The sequence below is a fragment of the Orycteropus afer genome, unplaced genomic scaffold (genome assembly GCF_000298275.1).
Source record: "Orycteropus afer afer isolate SDZICR_OR568_19922 unplaced genomic scaffold, OryAfe1.0 scaffold00158, whole genome shotgun sequence".
Taxonomy (NCBI): domain Eukaryota; kingdom Metazoa; phylum Chordata; class Mammalia; order Tubulidentata; family Orycteropodidae; genus Orycteropus; species Orycteropus afer.
In genome coordinates this window covers 7,581,308-7,596,587 of record NW_006921745.1, presented here as the reverse complement: position 1 = coordinate 7,596,587, position 15,280 = coordinate 7,581,308, and the positions used below count along the sequence as shown (strand labels likewise).

Sequence of the window (15,280 nt, the reverse complement as noted above, 5' to 3'; positions counted from 1 at the left end):
TCTCACTAATTTGGTCTTCCATTGATTCAGTTCTGCTCCTTTGCCCATTCAATGTCTTATCTATTTCTGAAAATCTTACATTAGTCTTCTGGATTTCTGTGTGCTTGACTGCAAACCAGAAGGGTGGTGGTTCAAAGGCTGGTAGATTTTGTATCATTTCTAGTTTTCCATTTATTATGTCATTTTGTTCTTGTATTGTCTTTTGAAATTATTCTAGGGTTTTTTCTGTGTTTTCTTTGATCTGTCTGTCAAGTCATTGAAGATACCCAAATATAACTCTTTTGAATTCCTTATCAGGGAGTTCCAATGCTGCATCTTCCTCAGGGATGTGTTTTAGGTCTGCATCCTTGTCCTTTGTTTCTCCTGCTTTATCTTGCTTCTTTGTGTGGACTGTGATGCTCTGTTTTCTCTGAGGCATTGTGACATTTTTGTGTTTATATTTAATTGGTGACTGTATGTTGGGGTGACTTTCCCATTGTTTTCATTTTCTTTGTTGGTATGTTATCTATGCAAGCATGGTACTGTGCTCCTCTGTTCACTAGTTGATAGCACTTATACGCTCACCACTTGTCTCCTTTCCTGTTTTCAGCCTTTTGTATATCCTTGCTGACCTTGGCAAAAAGAGCCCATTCTTAGCTCCATGGAATCCGAATGAGAATGCTATCACTTTAAAATCCAAAGTGGTTGCCACTTGTAAAGATTTAGAATGGCTGCTCCCTTTGTCACTTTAAATATCCAAAATGGCCTCCATTTGTAAAGTTTCAAAATAACTGCACCCTTGGTCACTTTAAATATCCAAAATATCCAAAATGGCTGCCACCTGTAAACAGTCAATCATAGCCTCGCCCTCCAGATGGCAGAAAGTTAACAGCTCTGGTTTTCTCCCTCCTTGCTGTTTCCCTTCCTAATCTCAGGCTACCAGCACAGTCGTTCTTGCAGCCCTTGGTGACCAGGGTTGATGTTTAGGTCAATTCTCAGGTCCCAACACCACTTGGTCCCATCAGAGTAGCTGACAGTCCACAGCTCTGTCTCTGTACTCACTGTTTTTGTTCAGGTTTTTCTACTAGTTGGTGCCTAATTCACTTCTGCATAGTTCATTTCAAAGCTCAGGGCTCCAGGATTATCTTCTGTATCTCTGTCAACTGGTTTTTCTTTGTCAAAGAGGGTCTGTGTCACTTGTCTGCCTATTCCTCCATCTTACCCTCTTTCCTGTCTTTTTAATGACCTTTTGTTTTTTTCATGGATGATGTTCTTGTTGTCATCCCACAATTCTTCTGGTTTTCCTTGATTGATGTTCAGTGCATCAAATCTATTCTTTAGATGGTCTCTGAATTCAAGAAGGGTATAATCAAAGTCGTATTTTGGCTCTTGTGGACTTATTTTAATTGTCTTCAGCTTCAAGTTCAACTTACTTATGAGCAATTGATGGTCTGTTCCACAATCAGCTCCTGGCCCTGTTTTGGTTGAAGATCCTGAGCTCTCCTGTCACCTCTTGGCACAGATGTAGTCATTCTAATTCCTGTGTACTCCATCTGGCAAAGTCCACGTGTATAGCCACCACTTGTGTTGTTGAAAAAAGGTATTTATAATGAATAGTCTGTTGGTCTTGTGAAATTCTGACATGCACTCTCCAGTGTTATTTCTGTCACCAGTGCCATATTTTCTAACTACTAGTGATTCTTCTTTGTTAACAACTTTTGCATTCCATTCACCAGTAATAATCAGCACATCTTGATTGCATGTTTGGTCAATTTCAGACTGCAGAAGTTGGTAAAAATCTTCAATTTTCTTATCGTTGGCTTTGGTGGTTGATATGTTAATTTCAATAATCGTAGTATTAACTGGTCTTCTTTATAGGTATATGGATATTATCCTATCACTGATAGCATTGTATTTCAGGATAGATCTAGAAACATTCTTTGTGATGATAAATGCCATGTCATTTCTCTTCAATTTGTCATTTTGGCATAGTAGATCATATGGTTGTCTGATTCAAAATGGCCAAAACCAGTCCATTTCACCTCACTGATTCCTAGGATATCGCTCTTTATGTGTTCCATTTCATTTTTGAGAACTTTGAATTTTCCTAGATTCATGCTTCGTACATTCCATGTTCCAATTATTAATGGATGTTTGCAGCTGTTTTTCCTCATTTTGAGTTGTGCCACTTCAGCAAGTGGAGGTCCTGAAAGCCTTGCTCTGTCTACTTCAGTATGGTTAGTTCTACTCTGAGGAGGCAGCTCTTCCCCAGTCATATCTTGAGTGCCTTCTGACCTGTGGGTCTCATCTTCTGGCACTATATCAGATAATGTTTTAGGGCTATCCATACTTTTTACCAGTAGTATATCAGACAATGTTTCACTGCTATTCATAAGGTTTTTACTGTCCAGTTATTTGAGAAGTAGATGGCCTCTTCCTTCTTGTGAGGGAAGACTAAGTCTGTCTTAGTCTGGAAGCTCTACTGAAACCTGTGCACCGTGGATAACCCTGCTGGCATTGAAACAGCAGTGGCATAGCCTTCAGCCTTGCAGCAACACGCAAGCCACCACAGTAGGACAAACTGACTGACAAGTTTGTCTCCCTAAGCTGTTCTAAACCACTCCTCTCACTTCCTGCTCTCTCTCAGGTGTTCAAACTGCTGCACTTACTTCTTGGTCTCCCTCAACTGCAGCAAACCCCACCACCATGGATTCAATAATTATTCATGCTTTATCCCACAGGAGACACAAAAATCTCATACTAATGATAGCTACTTTACCAATAGAAATAATAATTACTGAAAATAGGTTAATACTTCTTTATACTTCTTTTTCTCCTTAGGATATATCCCACTATATTATACAGTCAAATTCCTGCATACTGTAGTCACTTTAAATGCTTTCAAGTAGCCTTTCCCACTATATACAATTAGGTTCATTTACTTCAGTTTACTTTTGTGTAAAATGTTTCCATCATTCCAAAGATGATCCTGTTTCAATCCCTGTCCCCTTCACTGCATTCTCTTCTTTCCCTATATGTTGTTGTTATTTGCAGTTGATTCATGGTGACCCCATGTGTGTAGAATGTAACTGCTCCATAGGGTTTTCAAGCCTGTGACCTTTCAGAAGCACATTGCCAGTTGCAAAAAGGAACCGGGGGTGACATCTTACCTCCTCTTACTTCACAAGAGGAAGGCAGAATCACGATCAACAGTGCAAGGCTTATTCCTATGAGGCCAGACAACGCTGCCACCCTCCAGCCTTTTACTAATTCTGACACCAACCGTCCCTCCCATGGCACTCACTACTTCTCTGCTAGATTAGACAATTCATTTCAATGGCCACACAGAACTTGCAGGTAATACTCATGATTATGGGTTTTATTAGGAAAATAACAGGGTACAATTCAGGTTTAGGAACATGCTTAGGACATAATTCTTTGATCAGGACCATCTTCCCTCTACTGTGCCCTCAGGCATGTGTCTCTGGCTCTTGGCCTTTTGATCTGGCCTCTGCCCTGCTCTCGCAGATGTTACAAAGCTCTTTTAGCTCTGCTGATAGGTACACATAGGTGTATCCCACTCTGGTAGGAAGCCTCATGTCCAAGGGCATTCAGCTCTCTCACTCCATGGATCAGGTAAATCCGCTGCTCTATCTTGTGCCTCTTGGTTCCACTGGCGCTGTCTCTCTGTTGGGTGTCTTTCTGCAGGGGTGTCTCTGCCAGGGAGGTCCAGCTCAGGGGTCTCGGGTCCAAGGACACACTGTACTTGACCTCCAGCTCTTGTTTCTTGATGGCAGTGAGTTCCACTTTCTGCCTCTAGGAGGGCTCATTTTAAGCCTGGCAGAGTGACAAAACTAACCAATCCCAACTCAGAGTTCTACATGCCTTATTTGCATGGTCCCACCCAGTAATCTGGTAAGAACTACAAAGACTGTTGCTAAAAAAGCCATACCAAGTAATTTAATGCACTGCACCAGTCCTGTCTTCCAGGGTGCCTGTGTTAGAGTGGGTTCTCTAGAGAAACAAAGCCAGTAAAGCTTATATATGTAGAAAAGGGAAATTTATCTTAGGAAAATGGCTTATACACTTATAGAAGCTGGCAAGTCCAAAGTTCTTGGATCAGACATCAAGCTGGAGGCTTTTCCAACTCATGCAGCTGCAGGGGCTGAGGAGCTCAAGGCTGACAGGCAGTATACTGGCTGTTGACTCCAATGAATGACAAATCCAAGATCTCCAGGCCAAATGATGGATTGTTCGCTCACAGACAGTTGTAGGCAGCACAACAGAATCCCAATCCATAAACGAGTGTCTCTTTTCCCGGGATGTTCATAAATATACTGGAAACACGCCACAACCCTAGGGAAACTCCCTTTCAATGGATTGGCTGCTCAAAACATATACGTCTGATCCCATCATTGGAACAACCCACATCCCAATTGCTTAAACCATACAGAATTGTGGTCCAGCCAAGTTGACACACAGCTCCAACTATCATAGTGCCTCTGAGTGGGTTTCAATAGCCAGCCTTTCAGTTAGCTGTTGAGCACTTAACTGTGTTACCCAGTGATCTTCTCTGTAGGTAACTATTTTAAAAAGGATAACATGAATTATCCTTTTTGTTTTTAAATATAAGTTATATAAGTATGTGTATCATATGCTATATGAATGATCATATATACATGTAAGTTGTATAAATATATATCGTGTCATATGATATATGTTTGATCATATGACACATACTTAGGCAATTTATATTTAAATATAAAAAAGCTAATTCATAGTGACCTATGAGTTGGGGTTGACTGGACAACAGTGGGTTTTTGTCCCTTTTTTTTTCTTAAAGTATTGTATACTATATATACTTTTCTCCATCTTGCATTCTCTGCTTAACAATATAGCCTTGCAACCATTCCATAGCAATATATAGAGATCTTCCTTATTACTTTTTAAATGAGTAACACTCCATTGTGTGGATGTACAGTCATTTATTATAGAGAACTGTATAGACTTCTGTTTACTTCCTATTCTGCTGTTTTCTGGGAATTGCACTTTCCAAATGGATGTAGAAGGAAGATGGGAAGAAGAGGCAGTGCCCTCGCTGTTCTAGAAGTAGTACCTGGTTGTGACCAGTCCACTTTTCTCCATGGTTCTTACTTTGGTGGAGGGGTAAAGTGTCTTTCTTTAGGTAATTAGGTGAGTGTGGCTTCTTTTTTTCATGAGTTGAGCCCTCTGTGATTTCTGTCCTTTATACTGCTTTTGGGTTACAGTTAGAAATTCTTCCAGGTTTTGAAAAGATACTATTTTTCACTCGTAGTTTTTTGTTGGTGGCATTTATTTTGTATGTTTTATATTTATGAGAATTTAGGAGTGTTGTCAGGGATTGTTCTTCAGATGCCATTTAAAAACAAATTGCCATGTTAAAAGGTAAAGAAAACTTTTTTTTTTTTTTTTTTTAAGTACAGTGTTTTCTCTCCTAACAAATACTAAAATATTTCTGTTTCAGGGAAAAGGACTTGGATGCCAAGTTCATTATTCAAATGGAGAAAAGCAAAACAACAATCACAAACTTAAAGGCAAGTAATGACCTGGGCTTGCTTCAGTTCAGTGAGGCTCCTTGTTTGTTTTACTGAATTGAATGACTTATGAGTAAATAAATCATGTCTACCATTAACACAGGAGCTCTGGTAGCATAGTGCCTAAGGCACTTGACTGCTAACCAGAAGGCTGGCAGTTCAATTCCACCAGCCACTCCTCGAACGAAGGTTGCGCAGTCTACTTCAGTAGTGATGTTGCCTTGAAACCCAAGGAGGGGTCACTGTTGTGGTTACCTAGGGCCGCTCTGACAGGAATGGACCACAAATGGGATGGTCTTAACAAACAGGAGTTTATTCTTACAATTTGGAGGCTTTAAGTCCAAGTTCAGAGTGCCAGACTCTAGGGGATGGGTGAAAGCCCTTCAACCTTGGAGTCCAGCTCTGCCTCCTGCTCCAGGCCCACTGGAGCTAGAGGCATGTCTTTATTCAGACAGCTGCTGCGTGCTGAAAAGCCCCAAGGTTGACAAGTAAAAAGGCACAGTCCCGATGTACCAAACCACACGGCAGGCCATTAACCTAACTCCATTGTAAGTCCCAAGGTTGGCAGAGCATAGCAGGCTACTGAGCAATGACACAACTACATGCAGGGTCCAAGCATGCCATAAGCTAGAGACCATTCCCAAAGGCTTCTCCTTATATATAGGAAGCAGACCACATACCTAAAGGCAGGTAACCAGCTGCTTGTGGTAGATCCCACCATGGAGTTGATTGCCAGTCTCCTCAACCAGGCCCAGCCAAGTTGACACACAAACCGAACTACCACAGGTCACCATGAGTCAGATACGATTCGACAGCAGTGGGTTTGGTTTTTGGGTTACCATTTACACACTTCTTTCTCATTTCAGTTAGCCAAATCAACCTACTGTTGTTTTGGGCCTAGTCATGAAGCGAAAGGGTTGATGCTCTTTCTTTTCCCATCCCTGGTTTCATTTGATTGAGAAGCCAGACCCCAAGCTTTAGCTCTAGTATGTGAGCTCTCGGTTTAGCCTAATCCTAGTCATTTTTATTTTCTATCCAAATGGGATAGATCCTTAGCTTAGCTATTGACTATAGTCTGTGAATTATTAAAAAGCTTTGGCTCCATATTTGTTTTTAGGTTTAGTTATTGTGTTTTGTAAATTTTATAATAGGACCTGATATTATTATTCAAAATTTAGAGAATTAAAGAAAAAATTGAAAAATACTAAATTTGTTGATATAGCAAAGGCTTCCTCCTACAATTAAACTATCTCATATGTGGTTTTTTTTTTTTTTTTTTTGCTTAGCACCTTGAATTTTTTTCAGTTAGGTGAGTAAACAAGGGGTGAAATGAATAATAAATCATGAGATGCTCAGTCCTATTCTTCTTTGATATTTGTCATTACCTTATATATTTGGGTTTTTGAGGCCAGCTCCTTTTTGACCAAGTACTGATGAAGCTTCTGTCTACTTTTGAGGAGTAGATTTCTATTAATTCGTGGCTCAAGGGACTGGATAGTTTTAAATTCATTTACAGAGTACTACAGCTTGATCCCCAGTGATAGGAGCTGGGGAATGCTCTAGTCTTGTGCTCAGCATCATTTGATGGGCCTCTTCTGAGACTCTCTTGTCCCTTTACCTGAGACAATCTTCACTCATCACAATCCTTTGCACCATTGCAACTGGCCCACACTGAGCTTTCCCTCCTCAGACTTCCTTTATCTTCTAAGAATTCTACCCGCCTTTACTTGTCCATTTACTGCTGTTCTCTTATACTTATTTCATGCATCTTTGTATACTTAACAGTGCTTTGTTAAAAGTTTAATTTTAAAATATTGTACACTTACTCCTCACTTATTGACTGTCTTGTTTCCCATCTTTCACATTTTCGACAGTAGTAAAAATCTATTATCTGACTATTTTGTGCATTAATGATGTACGTCTGGCAATAACAGATGCCTAAGTTCAAGGTAAGCATAATCCTGGCTGTGATGGTTAAAGTTATGTGTCAACTTGGCTGGGCCTTGAGTCTCAGTGGTTTGGCAGTTAGGTAATGATGTCATCTGGCTGTTAGGTAATGATGTGGTCCTCTTCCATTTTGTGGTTATCTTACTTTTTTGCATAATACCAATTTTCTCATAACTACTTGGTCTTTCGAACCTGGCCATGTCTCTGAGTGAGGAGTGGGTGACAAAGTGAGGAGATTCCTGGACTTGGATGAGTCTCCTTTCTGCAATTTGGAATCTTTCCCTTGATTACTCTATCACTTTTTGAGTTTTACAGACGTTACCTTCTCTACCATTTGAGTAACCAGAACAGATGGCTAGACTTTTTAATATTTTTTAAGAACTTTTACAAATATTCTTCATAATATGTGAATCATGTCAGAAAATATTCCCATGGGGCCTGTGAAGTGCTTGACTCTGGCGGGCACTAGTCACACCATCATCTATGTGAATAACATCCCCTGGAGTTGTACAGATCCCAGTAGTGTTGATTCAGGTGGACGGAACAGTAAAAAGCATTGAAGTTGGAAAAACCAGAATGTGGTTGGAGTGTTGGGTTTATCTAAGACAGTCATGACAAAAAAATCAGAAAAGTAGCTCTGGGTCATATCCTAGAGTCTGGATTTCTGGGAGGAGTTTAGGTGTTATTTATCTAAGTTTTTTTTTTTTTAAATTTTTGGGAAGGTTATGGGGAGGGATTAAATGATTTTTAGTTGGGATATAAATATGAAAAATGGTTATCATTGTGTATATATATATATATTTTTTTTTTCCTAAATTGATTCACTTGTAAAATGGCAGGCTTCTTTACATTATTATTATTATTCTCATTATATTATTTTTACTATCATACATAATCATCTCTCTCTAGATACCAGAAGGAGGAACTGGGGACTCAGGAAGAGAACGGACCAAGACCTTCACCTATGACTTTTCTTTTTATTCCGCTGATATAAAAAGTCCAGATTATGTTTCACAAGAAATGGTATGATATCTTCAAAATCATTTTGATTTATTTTGCTAAAAAGGAAAACATACCTACTCTTAAATTCTTTGAATAATCTTACTAATTTTTGTATAAAGTTAGTCCTTGCCATTTAGCTTATTCGTTATAAAGTTGGCCTGTGCATGTATTTTAAACATTTGAAGAGCTCAGACCCCAAAACGTTGAGTTTTCTTTTTCTTAACTTCTAAGTATAATGATCATAACTTTTCTTTGGTTCAAAATTTGGACATGGCTACTGTTTTCTGTTTTGAAGGAGCCATGCAAATAAAACATTTTGGGAGGATGTGCATATATATGTTGTTACATCCAACAAATAAGCCATTTAGCTGTGAGTTCTTCTGCAATGCAAAGCTTTAGGAGGTAGACTTAAAATCCAAGTCATATTTCCCTTAATTTGCTAGACTTTGAAAAGAGTCCAGAATCCTTCTTTCCAAAAAACCAAAAACAAACCCACTGCCATTGAGTTGATTCTATCTCATAGCGACTGCCATTGGGTTTCCGAGGCAGTAGATCTTTTTATTTTCTTTCTTTTTCAAATTTTTATTAAGATTTGGTGAAAGTTTACAAAGCAAATTCATCTTCCATACAGCATTTCACATATACTTTGTCTCATGACATTGACTGCAGTCTCCCACAGTGTAACAACTCTCTGCCCATTTCCTCCCCATAGCCACCTCTTCCCTGTGTCCTTCCCTCCCATGCACTCCTGCCCTGCAAACTGTCTCCCTTTGCATACACAGTCCTTCTATTTATTCTCCCATGAGTGATCTCTCCAAGGTGTGTATCTATATAATGTAAATGTTCAGCTCATATGCCTGTCTTTTACTTGGCTGGAATGCACAGGAGTGGGTTCAATTCCAGACCTGAAGGGCAGCTAGGGGCCCTAGTATCTGGGGTTCCACCAGGCCTATCAGCCCAGCAAACCTGGTCCTTTTTTTTTTTTTTAATGATTTGAGTTTTATTCTACATCATTCTCCCACTCTAACCAGGATCTCTTATATAGATCCCCCTCCAAGTGGTTGACAGTGGTAGCCGGGCACCCTCCAGTCCACCTGGTCTCATAGTCATATAAGCTGAGGATTGTATGGTGTACTAGTCCCTTGTACTAACTGAGGCAGTAAATCTTTACAGAAGTAGATTGCCCAGTCTTCCTTCTGCAGAGTGGATGGTCGGGTTGGACTGCCAGCCTTCTGGTTAGCAGTCAAATGTCTTAGGCACTGTGCCACTGGAAAATTATGCTGGAATTTGTCCAAGAAACTGCCCTGTAGGCTTTTATGGTCTAAAACGTAAATATGATGTGGCAAATAAAAACCTACAAAAGAGTCTTCCCAGGAGGCCATAGAGATGTTGATGTTGACATTTCATGTGAGCTGAGGGATGAGTGTATTTCTCTGGATGGGAAAAGCTGGGTGTTTGAGCAGCGTGGGGTTTTATAGGAAACACTGGTGTTGGGGGAAGAACATGGACTTCATTGCCAGACCTTTTCCTGGCTTGTTAAAAGCTTCTCTGTGCCATTGCTTTAGGTCTTCATGTGTTAAAATAGGGTAAGAATTTCTATGCTGCCTACTTTAGGCTGGAATCCATGCAGTCAAATTCAAACTCACTGCTGTCGAGTCAGTTCTGACTCATAGCGACCCCTCCTTGCATTTCTGAGACAGTATCTCTATGGAAGGATATTGTCCAGTCTTCCTTCCAAGGAGTGGTTGGTGGTTTTGAACCGCCAGCCTTCTTGTTAGTAGTGAAATGTCTTAGGCATTATGCCACCAGAGCTCCTTCCATGCTGTAGCATCTTGAAAAATTGAACGTTTTTGTCTAATTTCTGACAACTGAAGAATATCCTTGGACCATCATCAGCAGCATTACCTGGGAGCTGGTTAGAAATAAAGACACTCAAGACTTATTCTAGACCTTCAGAATCAGAATCTGTATTTTAATAAGATCTCCAGGTGACTTGCATGTTCCTTGACATATGAAAAGCCCAGATGTGCTTGGTGTAGAAATAGTTTGTGGAGGAGGTTGGCTTGCTGAGGAAGTACAAATTTGGAGGTAAGATAGTCTGAACTTAGAGGAGGTGTTGAAAGGAGAGGACTAGAGTGACTGTGTGCAGGAAGTGTTAAGTCAAAAACTTCAGGGACAGATAGAAAGGAATAGCAGCAGTGGGAATGCAAACAGTGAAGAGATGAGATTCCTGGAGTTGGGAGAGGAAAGATGAACCAATGTTCCTTGTGAATTCTGCTTAGTGTTCATATGTGCCATCCTGTTTAATCTTCATAAGAACCAAATGAGATACTTTTCAGCTCCATTTTCCTTTGTTGAAGAAGCTCATAGAGATTAAGTAACTTGTCCAAGTTAATGTACCTAATAAGTAGCAGCTCTTGAAGCTTAGATATATAGTGGGATGCTACAGGAAAATCTTAAGGGTATGAGAGAAAAGGTGTGTCCTCTTCTAAATGACAGACGGAAAAGCAGCCTTGTTGAATGAAGGAATCAGTGAATGAGGTGAAGTGACTGGATTAGTCAACATTGGTAGCTAGGAGTCTCGTGAGGAGTAGAATTTTATAGATATTAGAATCCAGGTGTTGGTTTTCATAGGAGTAGGGATGAAGTTGTGGGCACTAGGGAGTTTGTTCAGGGAAAAACCAATTCACTGTAGCAGTTTTCAGAATGTCTTCAGGAGAGGATGAATGAAGAATTGAGAAGGTCTCCAATTCTAATTTGCCTAAGGAACAGCTGGATTTTTCCTCTGTTTAGCCTGAGTTTGAGGACTTTTAGAGACAGAGGTCTGAGCTAAGGGAAAGCCCAAAGATGGAGAAGTAGAGCATTGTATGACAGCGGGGCCTGGGGGATGCTGGAGATACTCCATTAAGGTTTGCTGATTGAATAGACTCATTTTCTGATGAAGGTTACTTTATGGGAAGAGATGACATTTCCTGAGTTCCAGAAGAGTCAAGATCAGGGAAGCAGAAAAAAATTTAGCTCTTCTGGGAATTAAAAATAAATGCCTAGAATTAAAAAGTATTTTTAGATTGTAAAAAACTTTAAATTGATGAGGGTAACTGTAACACTTTAGGTATATATGCACCATCTGTTCTCAGATGCTTTGGGGTCTTTGACTCTGTATAAATAACCTGAAATTGTTTCATTAAATCACAATTAGAAAAGCTCTGAGATATGTTAGTAAACACTGCTTTCTTGTAGAGTCATGTGTTAATGACACACACATACAGATCCACAAAAATGTCTATTTTTAAACATTCCATCATAGACATTAGGAGCTCTGGTAGCATAGTGCCTAAGGCACTTGACTGCTCACCAGAAGGCTGGCGGTTCAACTCCACCAGCCACTCCTCGGAAGGAAGGTTGGGCAATCTACTTCCGTAGCGATACTATGTCGGAAACCCAAGGAGGGGTCGCTATGAGTCGGGGCTGACTTGACGGCAGACAACAACAACAACAACAACAAATTATAGACATTAAAGAGGAAGTAATCTTTGCTCTCTCCTAATTTTAATACCCCTCAATAAAAAGAGCTTTAATTTTGAATTTTGACTATGTTTTCATGATGCCAAGTGTAAGTACAGGAGCTGACAGTTTGTATGTCATACTCTGGAAACTGGGGAAGATGCAGAGCTTTTAGCATGATGCTGGTCTTTTTCGTTGTTGTTGTTAATTATTTGAGTGTAAAGGAAATCGTGGGAAAATATATCATGCCTATAACTGTAGTTCTCAGAAGGAAGGCTGGGCAATCTACTTCCATAGTGATGCTGCCTCAGAAACCCAAGGAGGGATTGCTGAGTCAGATCTGACTCGATGGCAGTGAATTTGGTTTTTGGCTTTTGTAACTGTAGTTCAAGTCAAGTTTCCCTTAATATTAAACAAATACCAAGTAGATGACCATTCATATTTTTTCCTTCCATGTTAATTTTAGAATTAGAAAAAAGTTAATGAGCAAGTAAAATTCACACTTATGTAAATTGATGACCATTAAATAAAAGCTAATTTTTTAAAATGATTTTTCAAAAGTCTGTAAGGAGGCTTTGATCTCATACAACCAGGTCTTTAACTTAACCCTGGAGAAAATTAAAACCTAAGTCTCCCAGTTGGCAAGCTACAGGGGGAAGTTTTAGCTTTAACAGGGCCCTCTTATAGGCAGTTCTCTTCAAGTGAGGCCCTGGTGATTCTTTGGACTAATCAAGAGAATAATGTCTGTGGTCAGAGGAGCAACAAGGTGGATTTTAGATAACCAGGCCAGGTGAGGGATAGCAGCAGAGTGTGATGCCATTGAAGGAGAGGAGGTTGTCAGTCTCATAAAGCAGCCCTTCTCTTCCATCTTGGTTTGGTAGATGGCGCTGAAGTGAGTCGTGTAAGCCTCTCTTTGCTAATCAGCAAGCCTGTCTTCCTTGCCAAGAACTCTGGAGATGGGGGCAGTGTTGCATCTCTGGTTATTGGTGCTTGCCTACTTTGGGTGGGTTATTTGAAGCTAAGACTGGACCAGGCCTGGGTATCTACCCCTCCAGACCTGCATTTCTAGACATGTTTCTAGTCATCTCCATTAGTGCTAGCAAATCTGGAACCACTGAGTCTGTCAGAAAAGTCTGGCTGGGATAGTTTTCTGGGAAATAAAGTAATAATAAAATGATGGGGGTGATTTTAACCCCAGGGAAGAATTTCATTTTGAAAACCTTTGGATTTGGTTTAAATATGGTATCTTCTCTGACTTTGTTTTAGTCCTAGACAAAACTGGAATAGAAAATCCTTCTTCTGTTCTTTGAAAAGTTTATGGAAAGTTTTTCTTTCTATCCAGTGGCATGTCATGAAATGGTAAAAATATTATTTTCTTTTTTGGTTATTTAATTAGAAAAACTTGGGGAAATAGAGATTCTCTTAATATTTCATAAACTGGTAAATATTTCAAAATGAACATCAAAGTAGGGACCTGACATTTCTAGCTTCTACTTCTTAGCATAAAGTGATGATGACTTGAAGTACTTATTGATGAAGATCAAAGACTACAGTCTTCAGTATAGATTATACCTCAACATAAAACAAAAATCCTTACAGGGACTTCCAGTAAGATGGCAGAACAGGCAGACAAGCTACATAGACCCTCTTCAACAAAGAAAAGAGAAATCAGTTGACAGAGATACAGAAGATAATCCTGGATCCTTGAGCTTTGAAAGGAAGTATACAGAAGTGGATTAGGCACCAACCAGTGGAAAAACCTGAATGAAAACAGGATGTAAGAATAGGCTCCATTTGCCAAGGGATGGCAGGGTCATATGGGAGGCTGACAACGAGAAAGGAAGCAGGTGGAGAGGGTGTAAGTGCTGCCAACTAGCGAATAGAGGAGCAAAGTACCCTGCTTACTTAGATAACATTCAAACAAAGAAAATGAAAATCTTGGGCAAGTCACTCCAACATACAATCACTAATGAAATATAAACACAAAAGGATCACAATGTTTCGGAGACAACAGAGCATCACAGTCCACACAAAGGAGCAAGATAAAGCAGGAAAAACAAGGGACTAGGATACAGACCCTAGAGCACATCCCCGAGGAAGACACAGCATTGGAACTCTCTGATAAGTAATTCAAAAGCATTGTATCTAGGTACTTTCAATATTTGAGCGACAGATCAAAGAACATACTGACAAAATTGAGGAAAGAACAGAGAAAACTCCACAACAATTTTGAAAGACAATACAAGAGCCAAATGACAAAATAAATGAAAACTTAGAAATGAAACAAAATCTACAGATTGAAGTTCTTTTAGCACTACACAGTACTTTCAGCATTCTTCACCAATACCACAGCTTAAAAGCATCAATTCTTCTTCGGTCTTCCTTATTCATTATCCAGCTTTCACGTGCATATGAGGCAGTTGGAAATAACATGGCTTGTGTCAGGTGCACCTTAGTCCTCAAGGAGACATCTTTGCTCTTCAGCACTTGAAAGAGGTCCTTTGCAGCCGATTTGTCTAGTGTTATACGTCGTTTGATGTCCTTACTTCTGCTTCCATTGGTGTCGATTGTAGAACCAAGTAATGTGAAGTCTTAGACAATTTCAATCTTTTCTCCATTGATCATAATGCTGCTTATAGGACTAGTTGTGAGGACTTTTGTTTTCTTTATATTGAGGTGTAATCCATAGTGCAGATTGTATTCTTCAATCTTCATCAGTAAGTAATTCAAGTCATCCTCACTTTCAGCAAGCAAAGTTGTGTCGTCAGCGTATCGCAGGTTGTTAATGATTCTTCCTCCAATCCTAATGCCACATTCTTCTTCCTATAGTCCAGCTTCTTGGATTATTTGCTGAGCATACAGATTGAGTAAGTATGGTGAAAGGATACAACCCTGAGGCATTCCCTTCTTCATTTTAAACCATGTGGTGTTCCCTTTTTCTGTTCGAACAACAGCCTCCTGGTCTATGTACAGGTTCCTCATGAGTACAATTAAATGTTCTGGAATTCCCACTCTTCTCAATGTTATCCACGATTTGTTATGATCCACACAATCAAATGCTTTTGGATAGTCAATAAAACTCAAGTAAACATCTTTCTGATATTCTTTGCTTTGAGCCGAGATCTATCTGAATCAGCAATGATATCCCTCGTTCCATGTCCTCTTCTGAATCCAGCTTGTACCTCTGGAAGTTCTCTGTCAGTACACTGCTGCAACCATTTTTTAATTATCTTCAGCAAGATTTTACTTGCATGCAATATTAATGATAATTGTTC

At 39.7% G+C, this 15,280-nt stretch overlaps 1 protein-coding gene across 1 annotated transcript in view; it reads left to right on the top strand.

Annotated features, from left to right (window-relative positions):
* The window catches only part of KIF16B (kinesin family member 16B), a 640,246-nt gene that overhangs the window by 102,477 nt on the left and 522,489 nt on the right, over positions 1-15,280 (top strand). The window contains exons 2-3 of the mRNA XM_007946387.2: positions 5,483-5,552; positions 8,409-8,522. Coding sequence (XP_007944578.2) covers positions 5,483-5,552; positions 8,409-8,522 — 184 coding nt within the window. The remainder of the gene's footprint in view (positions 1-5,482; positions 5,553-8,408; positions 8,523-15,280) is intronic.